This window comes from Colletotrichum gloeosporioides (genome assembly GCF_011800055.1).
Source record: "Colletotrichum gloeosporioides strain Lc1 chromosome Unknown consensus_13, whole genome shotgun sequence".
Taxonomy (NCBI): Eukaryota; Fungi; Ascomycota; class Sordariomycetes; order Glomerellales; family Glomerellaceae; genus Colletotrichum; species Colletotrichum gloeosporioides.
Window position 1 is genome coordinate 648,017 of NW_025544658.1, and position 25,587 is coordinate 673,603.

At 58.0% G+C, this 25,587-nt stretch overlaps 6 protein-coding genes across 6 annotated transcripts; 4 read left to right on the forward strand and 2 right to left on the reverse strand.

The window, feature by feature from the left end:
- Nucleotides 1–32: 32 nt before the first annotated feature.
- On the reverse strand, nt 33–3,901 carry GCG54_00002607 (Niemann-Pick type C-related protein 1; the record flags this gene model as incomplete). The annotated part of the gene is made up of 2 exons (XM_045402696.1): nt 33–3,590; nt 3,638–3,901. 2 exons carry the CDS (start codon nt 3,899–3,901, stop codon nt 33–35), a joined length of 3,822 nt encoding a protein of 1,273 aa, XP_045269314.1.
- Nucleotides 3,902–6,019: 2,118 nt separating this feature from the next.
- Nucleotides 6,020–9,712, reverse strand: GCG54_00002608 (ATP-dependent DNA helicase srs2; the record flags this gene model as incomplete). The annotated part of the gene is made up of 2 exons (XM_045402697.1): nt 6,020–6,209; nt 6,783–9,712. 2 exons carry the CDS (start codon nt 9,710–9,712, stop codon nt 6,020–6,022), a joined length of 3,120 nt encoding a protein of 1,039 aa, XP_045269315.1.
- Nucleotides 9,713–11,106: 1,394 nt separating this feature from the next.
- On the forward strand, nt 11,107–12,905 carry GCG54_00002609 (uncharacterized protein; the record flags this gene model as incomplete). Its single annotated transcript, XM_045402698.1, has 2 exons — nt 11,107–11,190; nt 11,268–12,905. 2 exons carry the CDS (start codon nt 11,107–11,109, stop codon nt 12,903–12,905), a joined length of 1,722 nt encoding a protein of 573 aa, XP_045269316.1.
- Nucleotides 12,906–15,262: 2,357 nt separating this feature from the next.
- On the forward strand, nt 15,263–18,244 carry GCG54_00002610 (Sterol regulatory element-binding protein 1; the record flags this gene model as incomplete). The annotated part of the gene is made up of 2 exons (XM_045402699.1): nt 15,263–16,102; nt 16,148–18,244. The coding sequence occupies 2 exons, from the start codon at nt 15,263–15,265 to the stop codon at nt 18,242–18,244; spliced, it is 2,937 nt and encodes a 978-aa protein (XP_045269317.1).
- Nucleotides 18,245–19,828: 1,584 nt separating this feature from the next.
- GCG54_00002611 (Neutral ceramidase 2) lies at nt 19,829–22,178 on the forward strand (the record flags this gene model as incomplete). Its single annotated transcript, XM_045402700.1, has 3 exons — nt 19,829–20,455; nt 20,498–21,028; nt 21,072–22,178. The coding sequence occupies 3 exons, from the start codon at nt 19,829–19,831 to the stop codon at nt 22,176–22,178; spliced, it is 2,265 nt and encodes a 754-aa protein (XP_045269318.1).
- A 541-nt stretch (nt 22,179–22,719) lies between these two features.
- On the forward strand, nt 22,720–24,168 carry GCG54_00002612 (uncharacterized protein; the record flags this gene model as incomplete). Its single annotated transcript, XM_045402701.1, has 1 exon — nt 22,720–24,168. The coding sequence occupies one exon, from the start codon at nt 22,720–22,722 to the stop codon at nt 24,166–24,168; it is 1,449 nt and encodes a 482-aa protein (XP_045269319.1).
- Between the last annotated feature and the right edge of the window lie 1,419 nt (nt 24,169–25,587).

A 25,587-nucleotide genomic window follows, 5' to 3' on the forward strand; every position in this document is an offset into this window, starting at 1 on the left:
CACCCAAACTTAATATTACAACAAATCCGTATCTAATAATCATCGTCAGAGTCGGTGTCCTCATCCGGCACCAACGCCCGGTATCTGCGGCTGGCCAGGTCCTCCTCGATGCCGCCCTCGCTCTCGGGGTCGACGTATCCCTCGCCGCCAAACAAGCTGAGGGCGACCGGGAGGAAGATGAGGGCGTGGGTGCCCGCAAAGACGACCAGGGCGAGCCAGACACGGAAGTAGTAGATCTCAAAGATCTTGGATCTCGTAAAGGCGAGCACGCAGACTCCGAGGAGCTTGGTGACGGTGATGCCCGAGAAGACGGAGCTGCCGACGTTGACCAGGGCCGTCCAGGCACGCGCGTCACGTCCGCGGAAGCGGTTCTTGGCTCGCTCCATGACGGTGCGGGACGGGAACATGAAGGCCCTGGCGATGTGGGCGCAGAACTCCACGCCAATGCCCACGCAGATGATGAGGTTGACCAGGGAGACGGCGTTGAGCGACACGCCAAAGACCGCCATGGCACCAATAATGTCCACGACCGTCATGCAGACCGTGACCGTCACGACCAGGGCGGTGAGCAGGGAGCCCAGCATGATCGCCGAGATGATGAAGATGATGCCCACCGCAGAGCCGAGGAGCGCGCCAGTCAGCGAGACGATGCTGGCATACTGGTCAAAGAAGATGTAGAAGAGACTGTAAGGGAAGACGTCGACGCCGGTGGATCGCGTGATATCAGATGCAATTCTGCGAGCGGCCGACATGGCGTTGATGAAGTCGTCTTGGCTGCGCAGAGGTGTATGCATCGTTCGGAAGTGACTGGCAGGGATGGTGTCCCGCTCGGAGTCAATCACCACAGCCTGGCCGTAAGAGGCCTGGCCGCCCAGAGGGCAGTCGTCGTTGGTGGGAGACGTGAGGAACTTTTCGAGGTAGTGGACAAACTCGCCGTCTTGCGGCATGCCGGACAGGGTGATATTCCACGGCGGGTTGCGGTCTGCAAAGCAGGCCTTGCCGTTCTCAACGCAGCACGAGTCGCCGAGGTCAGGGTTCAACCAGAGGAAGTAGTCATCGATCCAGCTGGCCGTGGGCGAAGAGATGAAGGAGACCTCGGGTCTCTTGCGCTCACCCTCGAGGATGTTGGTCAGGGAGAACTGGTCGCAGGTGGTGAATCTGGCGCAAATTTCCCGCTGCTGGCTGCGCTCGGTGGCGTTGAACTCCCGGGTGACAAAGTAGACAGGAGGGCCCGTTTCCATGTACTCGTACAGGTCGTTGAAGTACGGAATAAGGTAGGATCCGTCGGGGATGGCGACACGCTGGTCGAGACCAAGCTTGACTTCAGGGATTAAGGCAATGCCGGCGGCGAAGATACCGAGGAAGACGGCGATGATGGCAGCCTTGGCCTGTCGAGTGAGGATCGCCGGAGCATACGTGCGGCGGATGAACTGCTGGAGCAGGCTCTCTTCGGGCACCTCGTAGAATCTGGCATTGGCGTTTCCGTTGCTGCCGCTGAGGTGGACACGGGCAGCCTTGACCTGGAGGCAGGGGATGCAGTCGGCGCGGTGGTCCTCGACGCGGATCTGGTTCATGGCCAGGACGGACACGAACAGAGTGATCTGCAGGATGGCATTGATGAAGACGGCACCAGCGGCGTAAGCGGCAAAGTTGCGGACAGCGGGCATGCCGACGAATGTTCCGAGAGCGAAAGCAACGGTCTCGGTCAGGGCGGAGAAGAGAATGGACGGGCCCATGCGGCCGAGTGCTTTGGCGATTCTCTCCTCAACCATCTCGTCGGGGTGGCTGACGTTGACTCGCTCAAACTCGTGGACAATCAAAAAGATGTTGTCGACGCCCACGGCGAGGACGATGAACGGGATGACCTCGGCAATGATGAGGGTGGCCTTCAGACCAGCCCAGGAGAAGAGACCGATCGATGCGCTGATGGACATGAGCACGATGAGAATGCCAACGACACCGAGGCTGAACTTGGACTGCACCAGCGCGACCGCGGGGTTTCTCATCAAGTCTTTGACGGATAGAGTAGTAGATCCAAGCGCGAGAGAAGCGTAGAGGAACATGATGATATAGCTGATGATGACGATCTTGGCATCGGTGTTGGTGGACTTGTTGAGCTCCTGCTCCAAGCTGACCTCCGTAGAGAAGGACAGGCGAAGTCCCCGCTCCTTGGCTTCTTCTTGGGCGATGAGAAGACGGTCTCGGAGAGCGTTCTCCCAGTCCATAGCGCGCTCGACAGCAGGGCTTCCCTCGGCTGCGTTGCTGACAACCCAATTGACCGTGATGGCGGTGGCCTTGGCAGGATCCTCGTCGTAGCCTCCAAGAATCATGTTCGGCTCGATTGGCTGACCAAAGTCAGGGCGGCACTCGACGGGAGACTTGGCGCACTGTCTGAGTTGGTCTTGCCAGGAGTCACGGCCTACAAGCGCCGGCTCATTCTCAAAGTAGGCGGCGACAGACTGGACGACACACGCAGAGCCGGTGGGCTTCAAGCAAATGTCGTTGAGCGTGGCGCCGTACTTGGCACCCTTCAGCTGCTTGACGCTCTTCTCGACGTCCATCCACCAGATCAGCGTGTCGTAGCTGAGGACGGGAGCCGGGCCGTCCCGATCGTTGACCAGGAATACCTTCTCGGCGCGGTAGAAGGGGCCAAACTTTTCATCAAAGAACGCCTTCTCCTGCGCGGCAGGGGAGGTCGGGCTGACCCAGAGACGTGCAGGGTCCTTTTCAAGGTCAAATCGGACCCAGCCAGCACTGAAGATGATGACGAAGATCAGCGACACACCAATAGTGATGCCGGGATATCTTGCCGCCGCATGTCCGAGCTTGCTGAAGGCCGCGTCGCACCACGTGTTGATCTTGTAGTAGCGCTGGGGTCGGTCAAACATGGCACCGTTTTGGACCAAGTCGCCCTCGTCTTCGTCGTCGCTAGGAGAGGCATCTTGCAGAAGTCTCAGGCGTTCACTCTCTCTCCTGGCACGGCGCCTCCAATAAACGTGTCCGACGACGGCGGCGATCGCGGAGAAGAGCAGGATGCTGTAGGTGAAGATGGCGGCAAACGAGAGGCAGGGCAGCAGGCCGACGTAGCACTCGCCAGGCCTCTTGACGGCGGGGAGCTCCGGGCACACGGACGGGCAGTCGACGCATGCACAGCGGTAGTTGGGGTCCTCGTCGTTGCACTTCTTCGGCGTCATCTCCCTGGGCGACATGTCGGGCTCGGTGTATGAGGTCGGGAAGTTGATCTGGAACGGCGATCCAATGATTTTCTCGTCTCCCAAGAACTTGAGCAGCTGCGAGTAGTTCTTGGCGCCGCCTCCGATAAAGTCCATGGCCTTGGAGTTGGACGGCCCGAACTTGACCTCCTTGCAGCTGTCGTAGAAGCCCGTTCCGTAATCCTCGGAGATCAGCTGGTCCAGCTCGGTGACCATCTCCTTTTTGTTCTTTTCCATCGTCTTTGTGACATTGAGGAAGAGCGATTGATCCGGGGAGCACGTAAAGGTGCAGAAAAGGTTGAAGAAGTTGTCCTTGCAGGCCGGGCAGGAGGACACGATCTGGTTCGGGGTGCCGAGCTCGGACGCGAGCGCTTTCACCTGCGCGGGTTAGACAATGCTTCGAACGGCTCCTTGAGTGTGCTCACCTGGTCAGCATCGCAGCAGACAGGTCCCGATTTCCATTTCTCTCCGCAGAGGTCGACGATCTGCTGTCGCAGCTTCTCGTCGGGGTCCTCGGCAGGCCCGTTGTCAACACAGGGCAGCTGCTTGCCAAAGAAGCTCTTGGAGCCACAGTGGCCTCGAATCGCACATCGTCCGGCTTCGTGTTTCGGTGTATATGGCTCTGCTGCCGCGCCGTTCAGGCCGGCGATCAGCAGTCCGCCGGCTCCGAAGAGCTTCCACAGGGTCATCGCGAGTGTTGCCGCGCAGCGGCTGTATTGGGCTGTTATCGGCGACTAGTTGGTGAAATAGGCGGGAGATGTCAAATGAGGAAATATGGCAGAACCCAAAGAAAAGACGACGATGGAGAGGCCAGAGGTATGGCGACGGCGATGGTGATGTGTCGGAGGTGAGGTGTACGACGCCAACAAGCTTCGTGGGAGCTCCGGCACGTTAGCGGTGGTCTGGTAGTCAGCCCAGGCACTTGCGACACCCAGGTACCGCCCGCGTGCCGCCCTGCGTCATCCGCTCCGACGCCCACACGCACCTGCCACAGGCGTGCAGCAAGAGTGGAGACCTCCAGCTCAACGTTCCATTGGCGGGCTGGGCCCCAGCCACTCGGCCCGGATGTCAATGTCGTCACGAAACAAGTCACGTGGGGGAAGAAGCACCTGCCGAATGCGGAAGGCGTGTTTGTGTTTGTCTTTTATTGGCAACGTAAGGTGTAGAAGTTGGAGTTGAACTTGGGTAATGTGGCCGGAGTTTTGAACGTATTTGATTTGAATCTGTCTTTCTACGTGCCGTTGTATAAGAGGGTTGATACATTATGTTCAATTTCCTGACGATGCTTGGTGTTTGTTGAGTCTTCTACTACGCCTCGCAACCAAGGTTCTTGAAAGTACGCTTCTTGTTGTTCTGCCACCTTTACGATGAACCTTGAGACTGGATGTTGGCATAATTTCACACGACAGGTGGCATCATCAGAAATCCATAAAGGTTAGGACACAAGCCGTCGCAGGTTCAATCGCAGTATCAAGATAACGCCGGTGACAACATGTTTGTGATCAAGAACCCGACTTGAGTCGCTCTCAGAGAGGGGTCTTTCGAGAATCCCATCTGGGAATTCAAAAGGTCGGCCATTCAGCAGACAGAATATCCGTGAATTGAATTCTGTCTTTAAACCACTAAAGTGGTAAACTACTAAACTGGCCGTTGCTTTCCATCAATTTACACATGAGAGGGCTCTGTAGCATAATTTGTGAACCACTCTGTCATTTACGTTCTTCCTCTGTCTATTGTAACCACCGTCCGGACAGGTGATGTTCGTTTGAGGGGTTGTTGGTCCAAAACCCCAAATCACCCAAGTGTCCGGTGAAAAGCTCGTTTATCCAACCAGGTAAAGTCCAGTGACCAATCTGCGGTCTCTGCCCTCGTTCGCGGTTGAAATTGACTTGGTCCAAAGGCCAGATAAAACCAGCACTCCAAAGAAAAGAATGCCGGAATACAACTGATGACAACAGCCGTCAAGAAACGATGCTCCGGAACTTGGTGGGGAAATAAAAAAAAACCACCAAAAGTAAGAGTGCGGACATGGTGACAAGGATGGAGCCTAAGATAATCGAAGCGATGATAGGAGTAAAGCACTCGTTGCATATGCCCTCGTCGAAGAGGTGCGGCAAATGTAGTCGAGTCTGCCATAGACGAAGATGCCGTATGAAAGTCTTGTGTTTTAAGAGAAATCGTTGGTAAGCCGGAAGGTCGCGGCCTATTTTCACAACATCCTTCTCGGTGTCGTAGATGCTGTCAAAATCTGTCGTAGATTCATCAAGCAGCGGTTGCTTTTCCAGTATGGCGTCCATGATGTGTTAAATAGTGGAGAATGAAGTAGAGTTGAAGTTGGAGAGGTTTGTGGATGATGCATTCAAGCTGACAGTCACTGTTAGGAGGGCTATTTTATATAGTATTGCAAATTCTCTTCCAACCTGTCATTAACCAAAAGAAAGTGGCCCCATGATCCAGTAGAATTTCCTGATTCGAGTTCCCATTCCGCCAAATGTATGAGTGCCCTTCAAGGTCTCCGATTACAAAGCCTAATGTGTTAAGTTCAACGTCCGACACCTTTTGTACTCTCGATGCCAATACGTGGACGGGCAAATGAGCGGAGACTCGGCACAATGATTGATAGATTGTCATAGACGTAATAATTGTGGCAGGTAGCATGAATGCATTACACAAACGTCAAAATCAAGAACATCTTTAAGAGTAGTGATTAGACCGGTGAGTAAGCCGGCCGCGAGAACGCAATAGAGTGAAGTGACAAGACCAACAGCGATACACCCATGTATTCGACCCGCATCCAAATGAGACAGCTAAACCGATTCACTCTCAACCTCATCCTCCCCCCTCTCCCATCCCAAGATCTTCGGCCCAAAGTTGTACCACCCGTAACCCTCAATCGACGCAAGCACACAGAAGCCCGAGATTAACCAGAACCTCGCCCTGGGGCTCGATGTGATGTGTCGGATGTTGAACGCCGGAATCTCGACGTCCTCTGGCTTACTGCCGTTGGTGCTCTTCCCTGCTCCGGCTCGGGAGCGGGCGGTGGTGGAGAACGCGGAGTACGGCGCCCGGAGTGGAGTGCGGAGGGCCGTATTGGTGATGCGCGCGGCCATTGGAGACATTTTGGAGTATTTTTTGAGGACAATAATGAATGATCTTGTCTGAAGAGTGTGAATATCAAGTTTGATATATTTTGATTCCTTGACATCGCCCCGACTCCGTCGTATTTATCCTTCTCGTCGCTATTTACGACCCGAGCGTCTCTGCTACGATATTTACGAGGGATGCGTCAGGCGTCATCCTTAAACGGCATGGTAAGGCGTGAAGGCGCCACCGAGACCGGCTGAGCCCGGGAGCTGACCCCTCGGAGTGCATCGGGTCAGATTCATTCATTCATTCATTCGCCAATCAGGCCTGCTTGGAAGATGACATTCTTGGTTCAGTAGGTGATTCATATTTGCGCCTGGTGCAACATGTTCTACAACTGCCCGTGAGCCATAATCTATCTGCACAGCAACGCCGATCCAATGCAACGTGAACGCCCCTCATTTCTTAATCGTAAGCGGCTTGAACGGCTTTCGCAGCCGGTCTATGGGTGCAATCCCCCCTTCCTTCTTCAACGCCGCGGGTCTCTTAAAACCCCCAAATCCGTTCGTCGTTGTCGTAGCATGCAAACAGCTCGCCGGGCGCTCCCGCATCGCCGGCGGCACATCTTCGTCTTCGTTTTCCTTTTCGGGTCTCGGCGGCGAGCTCGAGAAGTTTGCATAATGTTTCTTTGGCCCTGCATCGCCGACAAGTGTTGGTTTTGACGGCTTGGAAGGCATCCTGTTGACGCCTAATTTGTGACTGGCCAGACCAGGCTCGATGGCCGGTGGGGGGATCTGCCCTCGGTGCAAATTTGGCAGCTCAGGCATCTCCTGGAGCGGCTGTCGTGGAGGAGGGGCGGGCATGCAGCTAGTGTCTGACATGTCAGACCTCGACCTCTTGACGAATCCCAGTAGGCTCTGCTGATCGGCCGGGCGCTTAGTTGTACCTCTCCTGGGGCCTGCCGACTTTTGCGGCGCCTGGCGACGGTCTGAGCCTTGGACTGACGCTGCCATTTCTTTCGCGGCAGCCTGTATCGCCGATTGAGCCGCGGTTGCGGTTGTGAAGCCGGGGAGGGACGACATGGTGAAGCTTGATGCCGCATCCATTGTCGTGGCCGTTCCAGAGGTATGCCATGATGGAGCCACCTGAGGGTCTTCCTCTGCAGCCGAGGCGATCTGCGGTCTGGAGCGTCGCTGCCATTGACGGTTCCTGTCGTTGCCCCCATCTCCAAACGCATCCTCTGGGTTCTCGGGATATAGGTTGTCTTCCGGTCGTTCCATCAGCGGCATCTCGCTAAAGACCTTGTTCTGCGAGGGGACCTCAGACTCTCGTCCGAGAATCCGGCCAACCTCTTGCAGCACCCCAGGTTCAAACGACGGACCGCGCTTCCTAAAGTACGGATGGATCTCCGAAGGGATGAACTTGGACAGCTCGGTGCGCTCGCCGCCGTTGCCTCCGTTTGACGAGCTGTACATGGGACAGCTGAGGTAGAGCAGAGACTTTGCTCGCGTCATGGCCACGTATAGGAGGCGGCGTTCTTCGTCCATGTCTTCAGACCGCGCATGCGGGATGGACCCGTTGTACACCGCCGGGACGAAGACGACCGGCCACTCGAGTCCCTTGGCTGCGTGAATCGTCGAGATGGTCACCAGAGGCTTGCCTTCGGTATCGCCCTTTTGCGCGTCTGATGCAAGGGAGACGTTTGCCAGAAACCGGCCGAGAGCGTCGTTCTCCTGGACCTGCTGAACCCCATCGACCTCTGGGAGGCGATCCTCGTCCGCCGTGGCACTCAGATCCCGCATGAAGTCGCCAGCTAAGCTGATGAACTCTTGAACGTTGGCCCACCGTGCCTCGTGGTCTTCTGGGTAGTTCTCCTGGAGGTACTTTTGGAAGTTGAGCTGGTTCAGAAGGCTCTCGATCATGTCCACGAGATGGTAGTAGGGGCTTCCTGTCGGGGGCTCCTCGATTTTCCTCCTAATGCTTGAGATTATCCGAATCAGTTCTCCACTAATCTTCTGCTCCATGGCCTTCTTGATGTTGGTCTTGGCAGTCCGGTCTCCTCGGCAGTGCTTGTTGAGCAGAGACCAGACACTCAGTTTGGCGCCCTCCGCCTCTTCGAGAAGCGACTTGATGGTAGCGTCTCCGACACCGCGTCGGGGCACGTTGATGATGCGCGCGACGGCGTCGTTGTTGTCCGGTTGGTGAATGACACGCAGGTAATCAAGAATCACCTTGACTTCTGCGCGGTCGTAGAACTTGAATCCACCAACCATGCGGTAAGCCAGGCCTGCTTTGCCCAGAGCTGATTCGATATGTCTGGAGAGGGAGGCGGATCGCAGCAGAACCGCCACGTCGTCGTAGTTCAACATCTTGCCTGCCATCAAGAGCATTCGCTTAATCTCTGACACCATCCATTCGGCCTCGACGGCGGAAGATTTCAGTCGGCGCAAAACCGGCCGCGTTCCTTTGTTGTGGATTGGCAGCAGCACTTTCTGGTATCGCCGCTTGTCCTGTTGGATGATCTTGAGGGATACATCCAGAATGGCCTGCGATGATCGGTAGTTCTCTTCCAGGGAGATCTCATCCGTCTTCGGGTAGTCCCTCAAGAGGCGGTAGAGGTTCTTGATTTCGGCTGATCGCCAGCCGTAGATGCTCTGATCCGGGTCCCCCACGATTGTGATTCTCTCACGGGCCTGCGCGAACAGTTTCATGAGCTCGTACTGGATGCCGTTGGTATCTTGGTACTCGTCGATGAGCACAGCCTGCACATTGGCGACGCAGGAAGGATGCTTGCGCAGCAGCTCCACGCACTTTGTCAGGAGATCGTCGTAGTCCAGGAGATTTGACCGCTCCAAGTGGTTTTGATACTCTCGGTAGCAGGTCTCCAGGTCCGGGCTTTCGGGCTTAGAGCCCTTTCCTTTGGGAGGGCTTTGGACGTCACCCTTGGCCTTTTTCTTGCTGATCCAGGACCTCGCTGCCGGGGGGTCCACTCCCAGCTGGAAGCGTTTGCATATCCTCTGGATGATGGCCCTCGAGTCTGAGTCGTCTGCGATGCCAAACTTTTCATCAAGCCCGATTCGCTTGCCGTATGCAGCCAAGTACCGTCGAGCAATGCTGTGAAATGTGCCCAGAACGATTCGCTTCTCGCGGTCACCTCCCAGTGCCTTGCCAATGCGTTCCTTCATCTCCCTGGCGGCCTTGACTGTGAATGTGGCCACAATGATCTCTGATGGCGCGTATCCGACATTGTCAACGAGCCATACGACACGTGAGGTGAGCGTGTGCGTCTTGCCACTGCCTGGCCCTGCCAGGATGGCTACCGTCGCGGCCTTGGACGTGACAGCTCGGCATTGTGCAGTATTGAGCGTGGCCAGGATGGATTCAGCCGGGCCGGGGGCCGTACTCGACGAGTTCATCGTGTAGGGTGGTCATAGGAGACGTCGAGCAAATGAGTTGGTCGTACGGGAAGCGTGCCGGCCATCAAACTACAGACGCGTCTTGCCGCGCGACCATCAACACGCCGGGACCCGGCAGATCCCCGGCCCATACGGTGTCACGTGCACGTGTCTCGATTGAGCACAGACCATGCGAGATGGCCGTCCCACTCCGGATAACCACTCCACCACCGGCTTCATCACCACTGCCACCGCCTCTGAGACATTGATAACTGTTCCCAAGCGGCCAGACCACCGTGCGACCCGGCTATCCAGCCAGCCAGTCTTGCTTCGGCAAATGTCATCATTGAACCAAAGAAGCTTCCACCAACACCAGCCTTGACGAACTTATCCATCTCCGGATATCAATCAAACGTCCATCGGCTGTCCCCCGAGAGAGATACCACCCGCCGAGACTAGCGTTCGCGCGCGACGCCGCTGATTCGTTCAAATTGTTTCGATTTCCTCTGACCATCCAGCTGGAGGGTGCCGAGAACGTTCAATCGGGACTCGGGTCAAGCATCGCTCGGACAAAGTTTGTTTTTGCTTTGATGACTCGCAAAGAGACAATATTCCCGCTGCAAGCGACGCGGACGTTTTCCCAAGGTTTTGTGGTTCGCAACAGCGCAGCTCAACGGGCAAACTCCAAGTCAACGTCCCATCAGCCTAAAGGAACGGCGACGACGATCCTATCACGCATGCCATCACGGCCGACAAAGTTGCGATCATCACGCTTTAATGCTGACCACAATGTGAAGTCACATTGCGCAGAGATCCCATTCGAGGATGCCTGTGATAACGATTCCGCAGAGGGCATGGTCTGTGCCATATGTCGTGGCCTATTGCAGCAGTGCGTATGCGGTCAGAGAGACGGTTGATGGGCCGACGCAGGGGATGCCCGCGCCGGCGACTGCTGGGAAGCCAAAAGACAGGACGAGAAAGCGAGACGACAGCGCAGCTGACCCGGGGACGCTCGTCTTTTCACATTCTTCTCACGTCTTGAACCATGTCTCCTGGGACTATTCGGCCATGAGTGGCCAGCGGATTGGGGCCTCGCCGGCATGCATTTGCCCTGCATCAACGAATTGAGTTGGCAGAGTCAGTTCGTGTGTGGCACGGCGCGGGGTCGGATGTGACGAAGCAGCCCAATCACAACCCCGGCAGCCCTACTCGGCGCTTACGGCCCCTGCCATCACGTCGATCCGTCCAACCACATCTCGGGAAGCCCTTGGTCCTCCCGCCTCCTCTGCAGACGACATTAATAGCCACGGGCCATTGTGGGCGCTACTGCAATTCCATTGAGGTCGCCATCATGCAAGTGCGACCGCTTCGCAGACTCGTGCCTGGGGGCTTCAGCAAGTCAGAGTCGAGAGCACATGGCCAGCGCCAATCTCGACGCACTGCCGAACCTCACCAGCCGCTATATACCCTTTGTGCGCCGCATGACCGTGCCTTTCCATGTAACTTCTCCATCACAATGTGTTTCGGACCCTCCACCAGGAGGTAAGATCATCAAAGCTGGATTTGACTTTTAAAGACTTCCGGTGTCCTCACCACCATGAAACCCGTCAAAGCCCCGACTCTTAACTCTCGACTTCGCTTCTCGACCCTCGCTCTTTTCTTCTTTTGCAGTTATACACACGCAGTGCCCTCCGCCCACGAGCCTCGCAACAACAATCCCCTCAACATCCAGTGGGGTCCTGCACCATCGCCCGAGGACGGTCCGCCCGCATCTGCAAACGCTTTGAGAGATCCCGCCTACCTGCCATATCAGATAGGCGCCATCGTTGGTTCTTACGGCGTGTCATTGGTGCTGGTCGCCGTTTTGCTGCTCGTACTGTCCAAGAGACGTCGCGAGGCCCTCTCCGCTGGCGACAACGAGGTCGACTTTGACGAACCAAAGGCGTCACCGAGGCCGCTGAGACTTACCTTGGAGGTGCCAAACTCGCCCAGAAGCATCCCGCGGAGCCCCGTCCGCAACTTTTCGTACCCGCCCCCCGAGGACTACCAGACCCCGGAAATCCCGTCTCCCCAGACGCCGTACGTGGCCCCGACGCCCACGTCAACACTGCACGCACCTGGAATCGACGCTTCCGTGGACCAGAGGATCGTCGCAAAAGACAAGAAGATGGCGCAGACACAGCTCGAGGAGATGTACAAGTACGTGATGGAGCAGGAGGAGGCCAAGGCGCAGGGCATCATCTTGCAGGGCTCGCCGGTGCTCGCGAGCAACTCGCAGTTCCCGCCGCCAAACAATGCCAACTTTGGCAAGCCGACGCTCAAGAAGGAGAAGCACAAGCCGGCCAACCTGAACCTCGGCGCGGAGCCCAAGCCGGAGAAGAAGTCCCGGGCGTCGTCCATCTTCTCGGCCCTGCGCTCCCCCAAAAAGGACAAGCACGTCAAGGGCATCAGCATCTCGTCGCCGATCATGACGCCCATGACGGGAACTTTCCCGAGACAGGAGTCCCAGGAGATGAGCGCCATCCCGCCGCGGCAGTACGCGCCGCCGCCACCTCCGCCGGTACCCACCAACCAGGTCCCGTACGGGGTGCACCAGGAGAACGGGCAGGTGTCGCCCATCACCCCGGACCACTCGCCGGAGAGCACGCAGAGCATTGACGAGCGGATCGGCGGACAGCTGCCGATTGGCCACGTCCGCAAGATCTCGGCGGCGCCGTCACATGCGTCGCACGCCGCCTCCGACATGGATCCCAACTCGGCCACAACGGAGAGGTCAACGGCCCCGCTCATCGGCCTGCCGCAGTCCCCGAAGCCGGGGGCGCGCTTCCCCACCCTGCCCGCCTCCCCCAAACCCGGCGCCACGTTCCCCTCGTCTCCTCAGCCTGGGGCCACATTCCGGTCCAAGGCTCCGTCGGCTGTCCGCACTGGCGGCGCCCTGCCCCTGCGTGCATACGAGCCAGCCCTCAGCTCGCCATCCATGGCATCGCAGACCACCAAGCAGACCGTGTTCACACGCACGGGACCACTGTCGCCGTCGGGAGCCCGCACGCCGGCGACAGGCATGGCTGTGCCGTACTCGCCGTACCAGCCGTTCACGCCCATCGTGCCAATGACCCCGTCGCTGGTGACCAAGGCGGACCGCAAGCGGATGAAGAAGCTCGAGCCCAAGACGCCTACGTTGGAGATGGTCAAGAGCGAGGACGACATTTGGTGAGAGGTTAGAAAGGGGATATACCATATAGACTGTGGATAGCAAGGGCGACCGGGTTAATGCGATTACGATTTTCTTTGATAAGAGGGGCGTTGTGTATCTCGAGATTTCTTTGTCCATACACTTGCAGCAGCAGATGCACCGCGTACACGGAAAACATGCCACACCACCACGCACCGGGCTGGCGGAAACACGGGTAGACGAGAGTCAGAGTCATGGCCCTAGGTGCATGGCGAGAGTCAGGAAAAGCAGGTCTGTCATGCTTCTGGAAACGCGAATCTAGCATCTAGGTATTTAATAGGGTTTTCGCTGCATTCTTGTCGAGTGCATTCAGGGTTCGTGCCATGTGTGTCAAGGACGAATAGGCGTTTCAGATGATTCAAATGAGAGCGAAGGGTGTCTCGCGTCTGCGTGTGTCTGCATGTGCTGATCGGCAGGGGTACGGCGAGGTTAACAGCAGACGGCCGTGTTTGGCGGGCACACAGAGGGAACGAAGCTGGGGTATGTTAGCAGCCTTGTCGAGGGCATGCGGGGGTGCTTGGCCGTGGGATCGTGGCAGGTCGAGTCGCAGCCATACCCATTGTGAGACACTTGCGAGGCGGGTTGGTCGAGAGGGCGGGCAGAGGCAGGGGAAGACGGTCGGGGCGAGGCGTTACCCATTATCTATAGGCCGAGGAAAGCACAGCGGAGTGAGGATTCGGATCAGAGGAAAAAGAGATGAGAGACTCGCGAGAGACACGCACCCACACCAGGCACCAAGACCCAGGGAGGGAGGGAGAGACGATGGGGCAGCCACAGGCGACATGCGGTCCCTGGGATTGGCGGCGGGGATGGGGCATCGGAGTGGTCTGGAACTAGCAGCGGCCATGGCTGTTTGCAGCGGCCCAAGCACTGTACGAATGGGGCCACAGAGCGTGCGTAGGTGTGTGTGCCATTCGTGTGTCTATGTTTTTTTCTCTCTTGTTGTTCTAGCCTCAAGGCCTAGTGACTTTTTCTTGTTCGGCGATCCGATGGGACCCATTGGACGACGCTACGGCGAGCGCCGGGGGACGTGGAGAAGACTGACATGGCTGATGGACATGGGAGCAAATTGGGACGTCGAGTCTGGGCAGACACAAACCGGGCAGTTTATTTGCTGTGCAGAGCTGTGTGTGTCAGTTAGTGTGTGCATATCTAGTAAACACTGATGAGTCCCGACGGGATAAGAGATGGAAAAAGTGCCCGCTCCCACGCTCACGCCCGTTGGCAACGAGGGAGGATGTGACGGGACCACGGGCAATCACTCACTTCATGAAGAAGAAGAAGCTCTCTGCTGGCATGGGCGTCGATTGTATCCGTATTGGCACTGGGTTTCGGGCTGGCTGGGCTGGCAAACCTGGCTGGAACTGGAAGCGTGTGTTCAGCGCAAAGCCCCTCCTTGCGCGCGTTGTCATAGGCCAGCTATCAGTGGCTTTCTTGGCTCAGTGGCGTTTCTCGCTGTGGAGCTGTCGAAAATGAGGCAGGCCGGCGCGCTGTTCCTGGCTCCCCGGGCACTGTACGCCAGTCGTCACTCGGTGGGAAGTACCTCTGCTCGTGTTTAACGTGCAAAGATACAACGGCCTCGATGTGGGCGACGGCAAGGACGGGGGCCGTACCACTCGGCCCATTATCAGCTGTGGTTTCCCATTTATCGTACGATCTGCCTCCATTCTCTTCCCTTTCTCAATTCTCGCTCTCCTTCCATCCTCCCACCCAATTCCCTGCCCTCTCTTCGCGATCCAAGCATTCCAGAGCGCACCTCTATTCGTGTGCCTGAATTTCCCACCACGCACATCGACCCCCAAACCAACCATTTCGTGCATCTCGCGTCGAATCCCCTCGTCGCTGCTGACCCGTCGACCGAGTTACCCCCCGTGCAGTGCCGAAGTCTACCTTACAGTACCCCCCCTCTCCAACGTACCAGAGAGAGGACCCCCAAGCAACCCAAGCTCTGAGCACCGCCAAACCTGCCCAGCGTCATACGACTTCCACCCGCCGATTTCTGCCCATCTGGGTCCCGCGTCTCCCTCCCGCCTGACACCACCTCGCAATCCCCATCCCTTCCCATCGCCTTCTGCCGACAGTCGTACGACCAGAACGATTCCCGCTGCGACCACGCCGCCGTTTGCCGTCAATCAACCGCTGTCCGTCCTGTCCGTAATCTGCCCCCTGCGGCATCGACACCGATCCATCGCGACCGTCCGGCCACTCACGTCGAGTCCTATCGACTGCCTCGCCGGGTCCTGGCCCCCCCGTTCTCCAGTCCTGCGAAGGGCCGTCCACGGTACCGACTTCGATGAATTGAGCATCAGGCCATAGTTGCATATACACCGCTCTGCAACATGGCCGACCAGGATCAGAATGCCTTATTTGGGCTCGACGAGTCTAACCTCGGCGTGGCGCCGTCTTTCCTTGACGATCAAGACCCCCAGACCGTGAAATCTGATCCCAACGGTCAACCAAACATCGCCGCCGACAACCAGTCCTTCTATGACGCCAATTGGGGCTTTCAGGACACACCCCCGTACGACTCCTACAGCATCGCTGCCACCACCGCCGCAGGCGCCACTTCTCTCTTCCAGACCACCGCCCCGTGGGAGCTCTCTCCGAACCAACAGCATCAACAACAACGCGCCCTGCCGCCCAACGTTTCCGCCGGCATCGATCAATCCATCGTCGCTCCGGCCGGCTTCTATGCCACTCCCGCCCCCTCCAACCATCACCAGCGAGGAGGCCACCCTCACACCCTCCCCGACACCACCCTGAACCTCCTCACGCCCGCCCAACAGGAGAAGCTGCGGAATATCGCCATGCCCGCCCATCTCCAGTACCAGTCACCCAAGAGCGAGCCGAGCCCCGGATCTGCCACGAGCGACCACAAGGCAGCAGGACTGTCCTCTCCGGATGCCCACGACTCGAGCAAGGCCAGCAGGAAGCGCAAGTCGTCCGCCGACGTTGACGACGAAGATGACGAGGACGACGAGAACCAGCCCGTCAAGAAGACGGCACACAACATGATTGAGAAGAGGTATCGAACCAACCTGAACGACAAGATCGCCGCCCTCCGAGACAGCGTGCCCAGTCTGAGGATCATGTCAAAGAGCGCCAGGGGAGAGGATACCACCGAGGACCGCGAGGAGCTGCACGGCTTGACGCCTGCCCACAAGCTGAACAAGGCTACGGTACGTATTGTGCGACTCTGAGTAAAACGGCTCTAACAGCCACAGGTCTTGAGCAAGGCGACGGAGTACATCCGCCACCTCGAAAAGCGAAATAACCGACTGCTCGACGAGAACAGCGCCATGCAGAACAGAATCGCCGCGTTCGAGAAGCTCTTCATGGCCGGCGCGATGAATGGCGCCATGAGCCCTCTCCAGCAACCGCCGACCCCGATGCAGTACCCGCAGGACCAGTACATCAACACGCCCATCGGCACCCCCCGCGGCGAGTCCGCCCAGGGCATGATTCCCGTGCCCGAAGACATGAAGCGCATCATCTCTGCGCAAATGGCCTCCGGCCAGCCGTATCCCGTGCCGCAACAAGCATACCGCGGAAACCCGGCCCTCATGCGGCAGCAACAGATCCAGCAACAGCAGCAGCAGATGCAGCAGCAAGGCCGCTGGGGCAACTCGAGCCAGTACTTTGGCAAGCTCATGGTCGGTTCCCTTGCCGGTCTAATGATTATCGAGGCCGTGCGAGAAAACGAGCAGAGCAACGAGAGCCCCGAGGGCCGCGGTCTGTATGCTCTTCCCGTCCAGCTTCTCAGCTACCTGGGATCGCACTCTCACATGCACATTGGCGGGTATTACATCTCCCCTGCCCAGATCATCTCGCATCTCAAATTTTTGCTCTTCCTGGGCACCTTCTTGTGGGTCTTTGTGCCCTCGCTGTTTGTGCCGTCCGATAAGAAGCCAAAGAAGGCGCATCAGCTCAGGGAATCTCTTCAGGCGGCTGGATCTGTGGCGTCCCCTATTCACGTGCGTCGCCAGGCCTGGTTGACGGCCATCCAGACCGTCTGGGTCCCGAAACACAACTTCATCCTCGAGGCTGCCGCTCTGATTCTCAAGACGATGAAGCTCAGCCTCCGCAATGCTATTGGCGTCCACGGTTACCAAATGCTCACCGGCCTCACCGAGGAGCAGGAGGCTGCTCGCGTCAAGGCTTGGTCCATCGCCCTCGACGCCCAATTGGCTGGAGGCGACGTGGAGATCAACAAGAGCCGCCTGACTCTCACCCTCTTGGCGTCCGGCACACTTCCCGACACCCCGTCTCGACTGATGCTCAAGGCCCTTCACGTCCGCGTCCTCCTCTGGGATCTTGGATCCAAGGGCCTGCACAACACCGTCGCCAAGAAGCTGGCCCGCTCACTCTGGAACGACGCCAGGAACATGAACGGTGCCCTGGCCCAGCTTCGCCGCAACTCCGAGCAGGTCGACGACGACCTCCCCGAACACCTGGCCGCCCTCATCGAGCAAGAGTGTGACGTGGTTCTCAACAACAGCGTCATCCAGCGAGCCTACAACCTGGCGTGGAACCTGGCAACTACCGAGGGTGTCACCGAGCACAATGACGGAATGGATGCCGTCGTTGACGACCAGGCTGTGCGGTCCCCGCTGGATGCTGTCGCTGCCTGGTGGTCCAGCCAGACCATTCAGCGCGCCCTGGTCACCAGCCTCGAGGCCACCAAGGACGACGGCGACGCCCCAAGGGTCGTGTCGACCTGCCTGGAGAACGCCCTCAAGACTGCGCCCATCGGCTCCGGCGTCCAGGCCCGCGCTCTCGTCGCCCGCGCCGTGCTCGTCGACGAGAAGCGCGGAGCCAACATTGCCGCCGCCCTCCAGAACGTCCAGCCCACCTCTGAGCAGAAGTCACTGCACCAGATCGCCGCCATCATCGACTCTTCTTCCATGGTCCAGTCCCCCGACGTCCAGATGGCCCTCAAGTGTGCCATGGCCATCGCTCACCTGCAGCGCGCCAAGTCAACCGCCGCCTATCCCCAGGAAGGCCTCCGCCTCGTCGAGAAGATTGCCCGCCCCAGCGCCACCGCCAACATGTCCCTGCTCGGCTGCACCGCGCTGTTCAAGCTCATGGAGGAGCTCTACGCCCACCGTTCGTCGACCGAGTCTTTCAGCACATCCCTCGAGCGCCTCGCCGGTAGCTTGCGCATCTGGATCGGCAGCGCGCCCGGTGAAAAGTGCGGTCTGGAGCAGGACGTCCGCCACAAGATGGTCGACCGCTGCCTCAGCATCACCAAGAGCGTCGTCGGCATGGAGACGGACACGGGCTACGGCAGTATGAGCGAATGCGAAGAGGACGGGTGCTGACAATTTGATTCCTATGTCTAGAGGCGGTATCTCCCCTTACTACATACTAGATGCATTTATTTTTCTTTATTGTACTTTTTACGGACTGGACATGGGTTTTGGGCGTCAACCCGGGAGGATATGTGTGTCTTTTGACCTGGCGTTTCGTACGGAAGCAACGTGACGACGGCTGGAAAAGGCTGGGACCAGCGGATTTTGCATGAGCAGAGACAACGGATGTCGCTTCGGGCTGGCATTGATCCCCTCGAGGACTGTCACAATATGGAATTGGGCGAGGGATACGGTCAGGGGATATATACGTGTCGGCTGAAAAAGTTGCGATGTTTTTATTTCTCTATAATCAGTGGCCGTGGGCCGCCGCTATGTAGAATCAATATCGACATGTGTCGTTGCGGGTCTGCGCATGAGTTGTATTGTGATTTATGATGACGGTGAGGGGCTGTCCTGTTTGAGGAGGTGCCGATGGTCGATGACACCCTCTGACTTGAGAGTTCGGCTGTGGTGGAAGTGCTTACAGAGGTACGTCTATGTCTGTCAACTACTCACCGCGTTGCTGACCCTGCGAAATAATAGGAGAAGCTCCTGATGTGTGGTGTTTGTGTTTATCGCGTATATACGACAACACGCACTCGTCAGCCCACGACCGCTCCCTGACGGGCTGGAGAGTTGATTCACCAGCGGAGACTCGCCAGCGGAGTCGAGCGGATACGGCACGGCAGTCCTCAGGCGAGGAGTCCACATCTCCACCTTTCAAAGCTGCAGGCCCCACCCAGATAAACAACACATAGCCGTCGCTATCGGGGCCGAGCCAACTCCCTGCGTACGGCACATGACGGGCCAAAAGGGGAGCACACCGGCCAGGGCTGGGTTATCAACGTCGCAGGCACATCGCTGTTATCTACACAATCGACGCTGACTGAAGGCCTGCGACCGGGATGCCAACTCTGCAAACCGGGCACCTGCAGCATCGCCCTGGAACGATGTGATGCCTCTCGACGGGCGATTAGCCACGAGCTGAGCTCTTCTTCTAGTGTAGCAAGACGACAACCCTGCGAACACCCGGACGCACCAGTTCACCGTGCTCCTCTCCCTGACGGCCAAATCGGAGCCCATCCTGCCGAGCGGGACATTGCCCATCTTCACGACGACCTGCCCAATGATGGCAACGGGTGACCCCAATTACAACTCCCCGCACTCCCAATGGACACCACCCTCACGCACATCTCCAATCAGACGGCGACATCGCCGGCCACCATGTGACGCAAGATTGCATCTGCGCAAGGGAGCGTCCATCTCTTGTCGTGTTGACATGACCGCCCCTACCTGCTTTTATTGACTTCGCTTGCCGTTGGGGCTGCTCAACGTTGCGCCCATCAGGGCACGGGCTAATCACGACGAGAGATGTGTCGGCATACCTTCCCCTTCCCGCGTCACCGGCATCCAGGGCCAGGAACAGCTAGCTGTAGCTGTCGAGGGGCTACGATGCGTTGATGGCCGTTGATGGCCGAGGTGTGCGGTCATAAAGGGCGACGGCTGCCCTGGCGTCCTCTATCGTAACTCGAGGGGCACACCGTATCGCCCGCCATGCCTCGATACTCTCGTTCCGGCCTTGAGCTGCCCCGGCGCTCGTTCTTCGCCGTCTTTGCACTCGTCTCTTTTGTGCTCCTAGCCACTGTCGCTTTCACCAAGCTCGGCGCTCAACAGGGCCCGGCGCTGAACATCCGGCGCGATGATACCTGGAAGTCGCACCTCAAAGCCAAGACGCGCGCCGCGGCGGGTGACAAGTACCTGATCGGCGCCGGCAAGGCTGACATAACAGGGCCCGTCGTCGAGATTGGGTTTGCCGGGTATGCTGATCTGGACCAGGTCGGGACTGGTCTCAGGCAGAGAATCTACAGCCGCGCCTTCATCGTCGGCGATGTGAGCAAGCCGAACGACCGGTTTGTGTATCTCGTGCTGGACACTCAGAGCGGTGACACCGCTGTTCGGAATGGCATCTTGGAGGGCGTCAAGGCCCTTGGGTCTGGCTACTCCATGTACACCAAAGACAACATTGCCGTCACGGGCACCCACAGCCACGCCGGCCCGGGAGCGTGGTTCAACTACCTGCTGCCCCAAGTCACCAGCCTGGGATTCGACAAGCAGAGCTACCAGGCCATCGTTGACGGCGCGGTGCTGTCGATCAAAAAGGCGCACGAGTCGCTGACCGAGGTATGTCGTTCACTGCCTTTCAAGACCTGACTGACGATCCAGGGCTATCTCGACGTCGGGACCACCGAGGTCACCGACGGCGCAATCAACCGCAGTCTCTGGGCGTACTTGGCCAACCCCGAAGAGGAGAGGGCCAAGTACAGCGCCAGCACCGACACTACCCTCACGCTTCTCCGCTTCCAGCGTGCCTCTGACGGCAAGAACATTGGTGTTCTCACGTGGTATCCTGTGCATGGTACTTCGATTCTTCAGAACAGCACCCACGTGGCCGGCGACAACAAGGGCGTCGCCGCGTACCTCCTCGAGAAGGACCTCGCGGGCGACTCGAGCACCGCTGACAGTTTCGTCGCTGGGTTCAGCCAGGCCAACGTCGGCGACACCACCCCCAACGTCCTCGGCGCGTGGTGCGACGACGGCTCTGGCCAGCAGTGCAGTCTCGAGAACAGCACCTGCGCTGATGGCAAGAGCCAGTCATGCCACGGCAGAGGCCCGGCGTTCCAGAAGCTGGACCTGGGAATCTCGAGCTGCTATGAAATTGGCAAACGGCAGTTCGCCGGGGCCAAGAGCGTCTACGTAAGTTGATCGATCCTCACACCGAGCCTGGCTGACCAGACAGACCGCCCTGAGCTCCTCTTCAACCCCCGTCACCGGCACCAGCGTCAAGTCCTTCCACTTCTTCCAGGACATGTCCTACTTCAACTTCACCGCAGCAGACGGCACCAAGGGCATGACCTGCCCCGCGGCCCTCGGCTACTCCTTCGCCGCCGGCACGTCCGACGGCCCGGGAGCGTTCGACTTCACCCAGGCCGACTCGGGCACCCCTGACGCCAACCCCCTCTGGGCGGTCGTGTCCGGCCTCTTGAGAACCCCGAGCGCGGCGCAGGCCGCCTGCCAGCAGCCGAAGCCCGTCCTCCTCGACGTCGGCGAGATGAGCACCCCCTACGCCTGGAGCCCCAACATTGTCGACATCCAGATGCTCCGTGTGGGCCAGCTGGTCATCATCGTCGCTCCCGGCGAGGCCACCACCATGTCTGGCCGCCGCTGGAAGGCTGCCGTCAAGCAGGCCGCCACGTCAATCGTCGACAACGACCCGATCGTCGTTCTCGGCGGCCCTGCCAACACCTACGCGCACTACATCGCGACCCCTGAGGAGTACGCCATACAGCGCTATGAGGGCGCGTCGACCCTCTTCGGCAGGAGCACCCTCCCGGCCTACATCAACCTCACCGTCTCCAACATCGGCTTCCTCTCGCCCTCGGCCACGTCCACGCCGCCCGCCGGCCCGTCGCCCCCGGACAACCGCGGCAACTCGCTGTCCTTCATCACCGGCGTCGTCGTGGACGGCACCCCCAGCGGCCGCTCGTTCGGCTCCGTCGTCACGCAGCCGTCGGCGTCGTACTCCCGCGGCGCCGTCGTCAACGCCACCTTCCAGGCGGCCAACCCGCGGAACAACCTGCGCCTCGAGGGGACGTACGCCGCCGTCGAGCAGTTGCAGAACGGTGTGTGGGGGCAGGTGAGGAACGACGAGGACTGGTTCCTGGTGTACACGTGGACAAGGACCAACTGGCTGCTCGGGTATAGCGAGGTCACCATCAGCTGGGAGACGGCCGGGGACGGCGCTGCGGCGGGGACGTATCGGATCAAGTACTATGGCGATTCGAAGCCGTTGATAGGGTCCATTACGGCGTTTGAGGGGACGTCGAATAATTTTACGTTGGTCTGAGACGTCCCCTACCAGGGTGCAGGATTACGTATTTCATAGTCAATGTCTAATCTGTGTTGTCGATTTACGGCAGTTCCTGGGAAACGTGTGTCGTTTGCAGTCCCTGATAAGTTGATGGATGGCGATGATCACAAAGAGTACAAAAGCCATGTGGCCACGGTGACTATCCGCGACATGAACTCACCGTTGCCTTCTTTGGTGCTAGGGTTCTCGCGTTTGAATGGAAGATGTGTGGGTGATTGAAACAGGCCCGCTTGCTCGCTGTAAACACCCGGAAGCTGTTCTTGTTTGCACCTCGAACCCGAGCCTCCTCCCATCGTGGGAGTTGAAAACCCTTCTGCTCCTCCTGCCTTTTTCCCTCTTTCCCTCCTCTCTCTCACACACACACTTCCGATTCTTCACGCGGCTCTCCACCAATACATTTTTACCCCTCGCACTCTTTTCACCACTACATTCCTATCCTTCGCTCTCTACTCTCACCTCTATACTTCTAATTCCTCGCACTCTTGTCCCTTTTGAGCACAACGCCGCAACAGACACTATGGCGAGACCAAAGCGTGAATGGGAGGAAGGCATGAATTCCGACGCTGGCGAATACCCTCACAGAAAGAGACCTCGTCGCGACTCGCTGGAGGGGGCAGAAGATGACTTCGCTCGCGCCCAGGCCAGCCTGGATAGGAAGCGACGCCAGAGACAGCAGCCCACTCAGCAGCAGACATCGACGATGTCAGAGGCGCATGAATTTGCTAACGTTTCTGCGGATAGACTGTACAGGCTACAAACATACAACGAGAGACGCCACGACGTGGTGGGACACGACAGACTGTCGTCGCGGCCCTCTTCAGGTCCGCATCGCCCAAGCAACCAGCACCAAGCAACCAGCGATAGACGGCACATGATTCAACACCACAACGACCACCGCCACGACGCGGCGACTCACGACAGACTGTCGTCGCGGCCCTCTTCAGGTCCGCATCGTTCAAGCAACCAGCCTCGACCCTCGCATCAGGTACATCGAGAGAGCTACGACAGCTACGTCCCGCAGCAAACCCTGGCTCGAGACCAGACACGACGACCAGAGAATCATGACCGCGAGATCAAGCCTAGACCAGGATCTAGACCCCAGAACCCAAGCAGAGGGGTCTACCACGACTTCGCCCGGGAAGGACGTGGCCGCCCTGCCCCTTCCCGTTTTGACCCGCCAGCCCAACCACGAGGCAGTGATCGAGACCAGCGGCCATCATACAGGTCACTGTCAAGAGGTGATAATCATGGCTGGGGTCAATCAATTCAACGCGAGCCCGATATTACCTCAGACCGAGGTCGATTTCACCGTCCACCGCGATTCACTGAAAGGCGCTTCCAGCCCCCCCAAGAAATTCGCGACAAGCCGCCTTTCTGCGAGAAGGTCAAGCTCAACAAGGAAGATGCAGAGAAGCTCGTCACCCACGGCCGACAGTCAATCGACCGTCATGTTGAGCTCAGGTGTGGGAACTGCGGCCACAGAGGCCATCGTCTGATTGACTGCATCTGGCCAGATCTCTCGGGCCAGATCAGTGGCTGCCCATTGTGCAACACGAAGCTGCATCATTTGGATGAATGTGCTCGAGTATCGCGGCTCTCCAAGGCCCAGTTGTATCACCTCCTCGTCCATAGAAGAGGCAACAGGCCAGCGATCGCCTCGAGGACCCCTTGGGTTGATCTCGTCATGGGGGCCGCGACTTCCTCAATTGAAATCAAAGATCCACGAGGGGGCCCTTTTCCTTGGACCAAGGACTTCGCCAAGAGCCAGGGGCACGTCTGGTGCAAGTACGCAAACCGCTCGGGTCCCTTGTGGGAGTTTTACGACTACAGGGCGGGAAAGGAGGAAAGGATGCCTTTGCCAATTGACCCCAAGACGAAGAATTTGGAAAAGGTCTTGAGCAGCGTGGAGGAATTGCGCAGAACTGAGGTGCACCTTGGGTTGGGGCAGAATGCGCTCACTCTTTAGTGGAGGTTTTCGTGGCAAGTAAATATTGGGTTTAAGAGAACGTTGTTGGGTTGCTTTACATAGTCTTCAGGCACAGATTCAAGCACTCGTTCTCTACATTTGTCATGGTATCCACTGCCATCATTCTCGTGAAGTCAATTCCATGTATGATTTTGCAATGGCTGATATTCAAGAGCAGGCCGAGTCGTGGTTGCTGACAGATGCAGGCGTTAAAGCAGCGACTTCCTCCATTGGACCAAACGGGTACCTTCCCTACCTGCCCTATTCGGAAGGAAGCTGCTGGCTAACCCCGGGCATACACCTCTTTCAACTGACACCCGTCCATCATCAACTTCTCTCCAACGACACTCCATCATTGCCCCCAACTGGTATTTGTTTCAATCGCCTTCCACTGTTTTGTTACGTTGAGAAAAAGAAGACGATCCATCCCACATACACAAAACATCTTTCCTCTCCAGAGTGACATCAATAGACAAAATGCCCCCTCCACGCCTTCTCGCCGAAGTGGCAGATTCAAATTCGAAGACGGACTGGGACACCATGTCCACTTCAAGCAGTGATTCTTGGCCTGGCATCTCCATGGTTGGGTCTGACGAAATAGATGGCGACGAACCCGTTGAGCCCTCCAGTCCGAAGCCGGCGCCTAGGCTACATGGCATTCTCAAGAATTCCAGCTCAGGAGACTTACAGAAGGCTCAAACCAATGTCTCTGGCCAACAAACACAGTCTAGAGAAAGATATCCACTCCGCAGCGGCTCGTTAAGGATAAACGCCCTCGAGGAAGAACGTCGTCGGCGGAAGCGTTATCGCCACCGTCCCTATGCAGACAGACGACGCAAGATGTCACACAATCGCGTCGAAGAAGACTTGTCGGATACTGTCGATGAAGATAAGGGCGCTGACGGTAGCAGAAACCGGGTCCATGTTACGAAGAAGCCCTGTCATGACCGCCAACATCACCACAGCCATAACAACCTCGCCGCCCCCAGCACGACTGGTCTCCAAACCTCGGCTAAGGCCATCTCCAATGTTGGAGAGCAAGTAGGCAGCTCGCGAACTCATCTTTATGGAAACCTTCCTTCTCTCCAACTTGACCCCAGGAGTCCTGTTGAGACCCATAACGCTTCGCATTCCCACGCACCAGCCGGCGGTCTCAATATGTACGGCGTACATCAGCACAGAAATTACTTTCCAACGACGAATCAGTACGCTGGAGGCTTTCATGGTCAGGCCCGGTACCCTTATTCGCATCGAAGGCGCCTTGGCTATCCCATACCGCAGCAACTCCTGGGTTATCCCACACCGCAACAAGACTGGACACAGCGATCCGAAGCAAGTTGGCTCGCTGGCCTCTATAATAGTCGAGACCGACTCGAGGACGAGATTTTTCGATTCAGATCAAGACCCCGTGACGCCAGG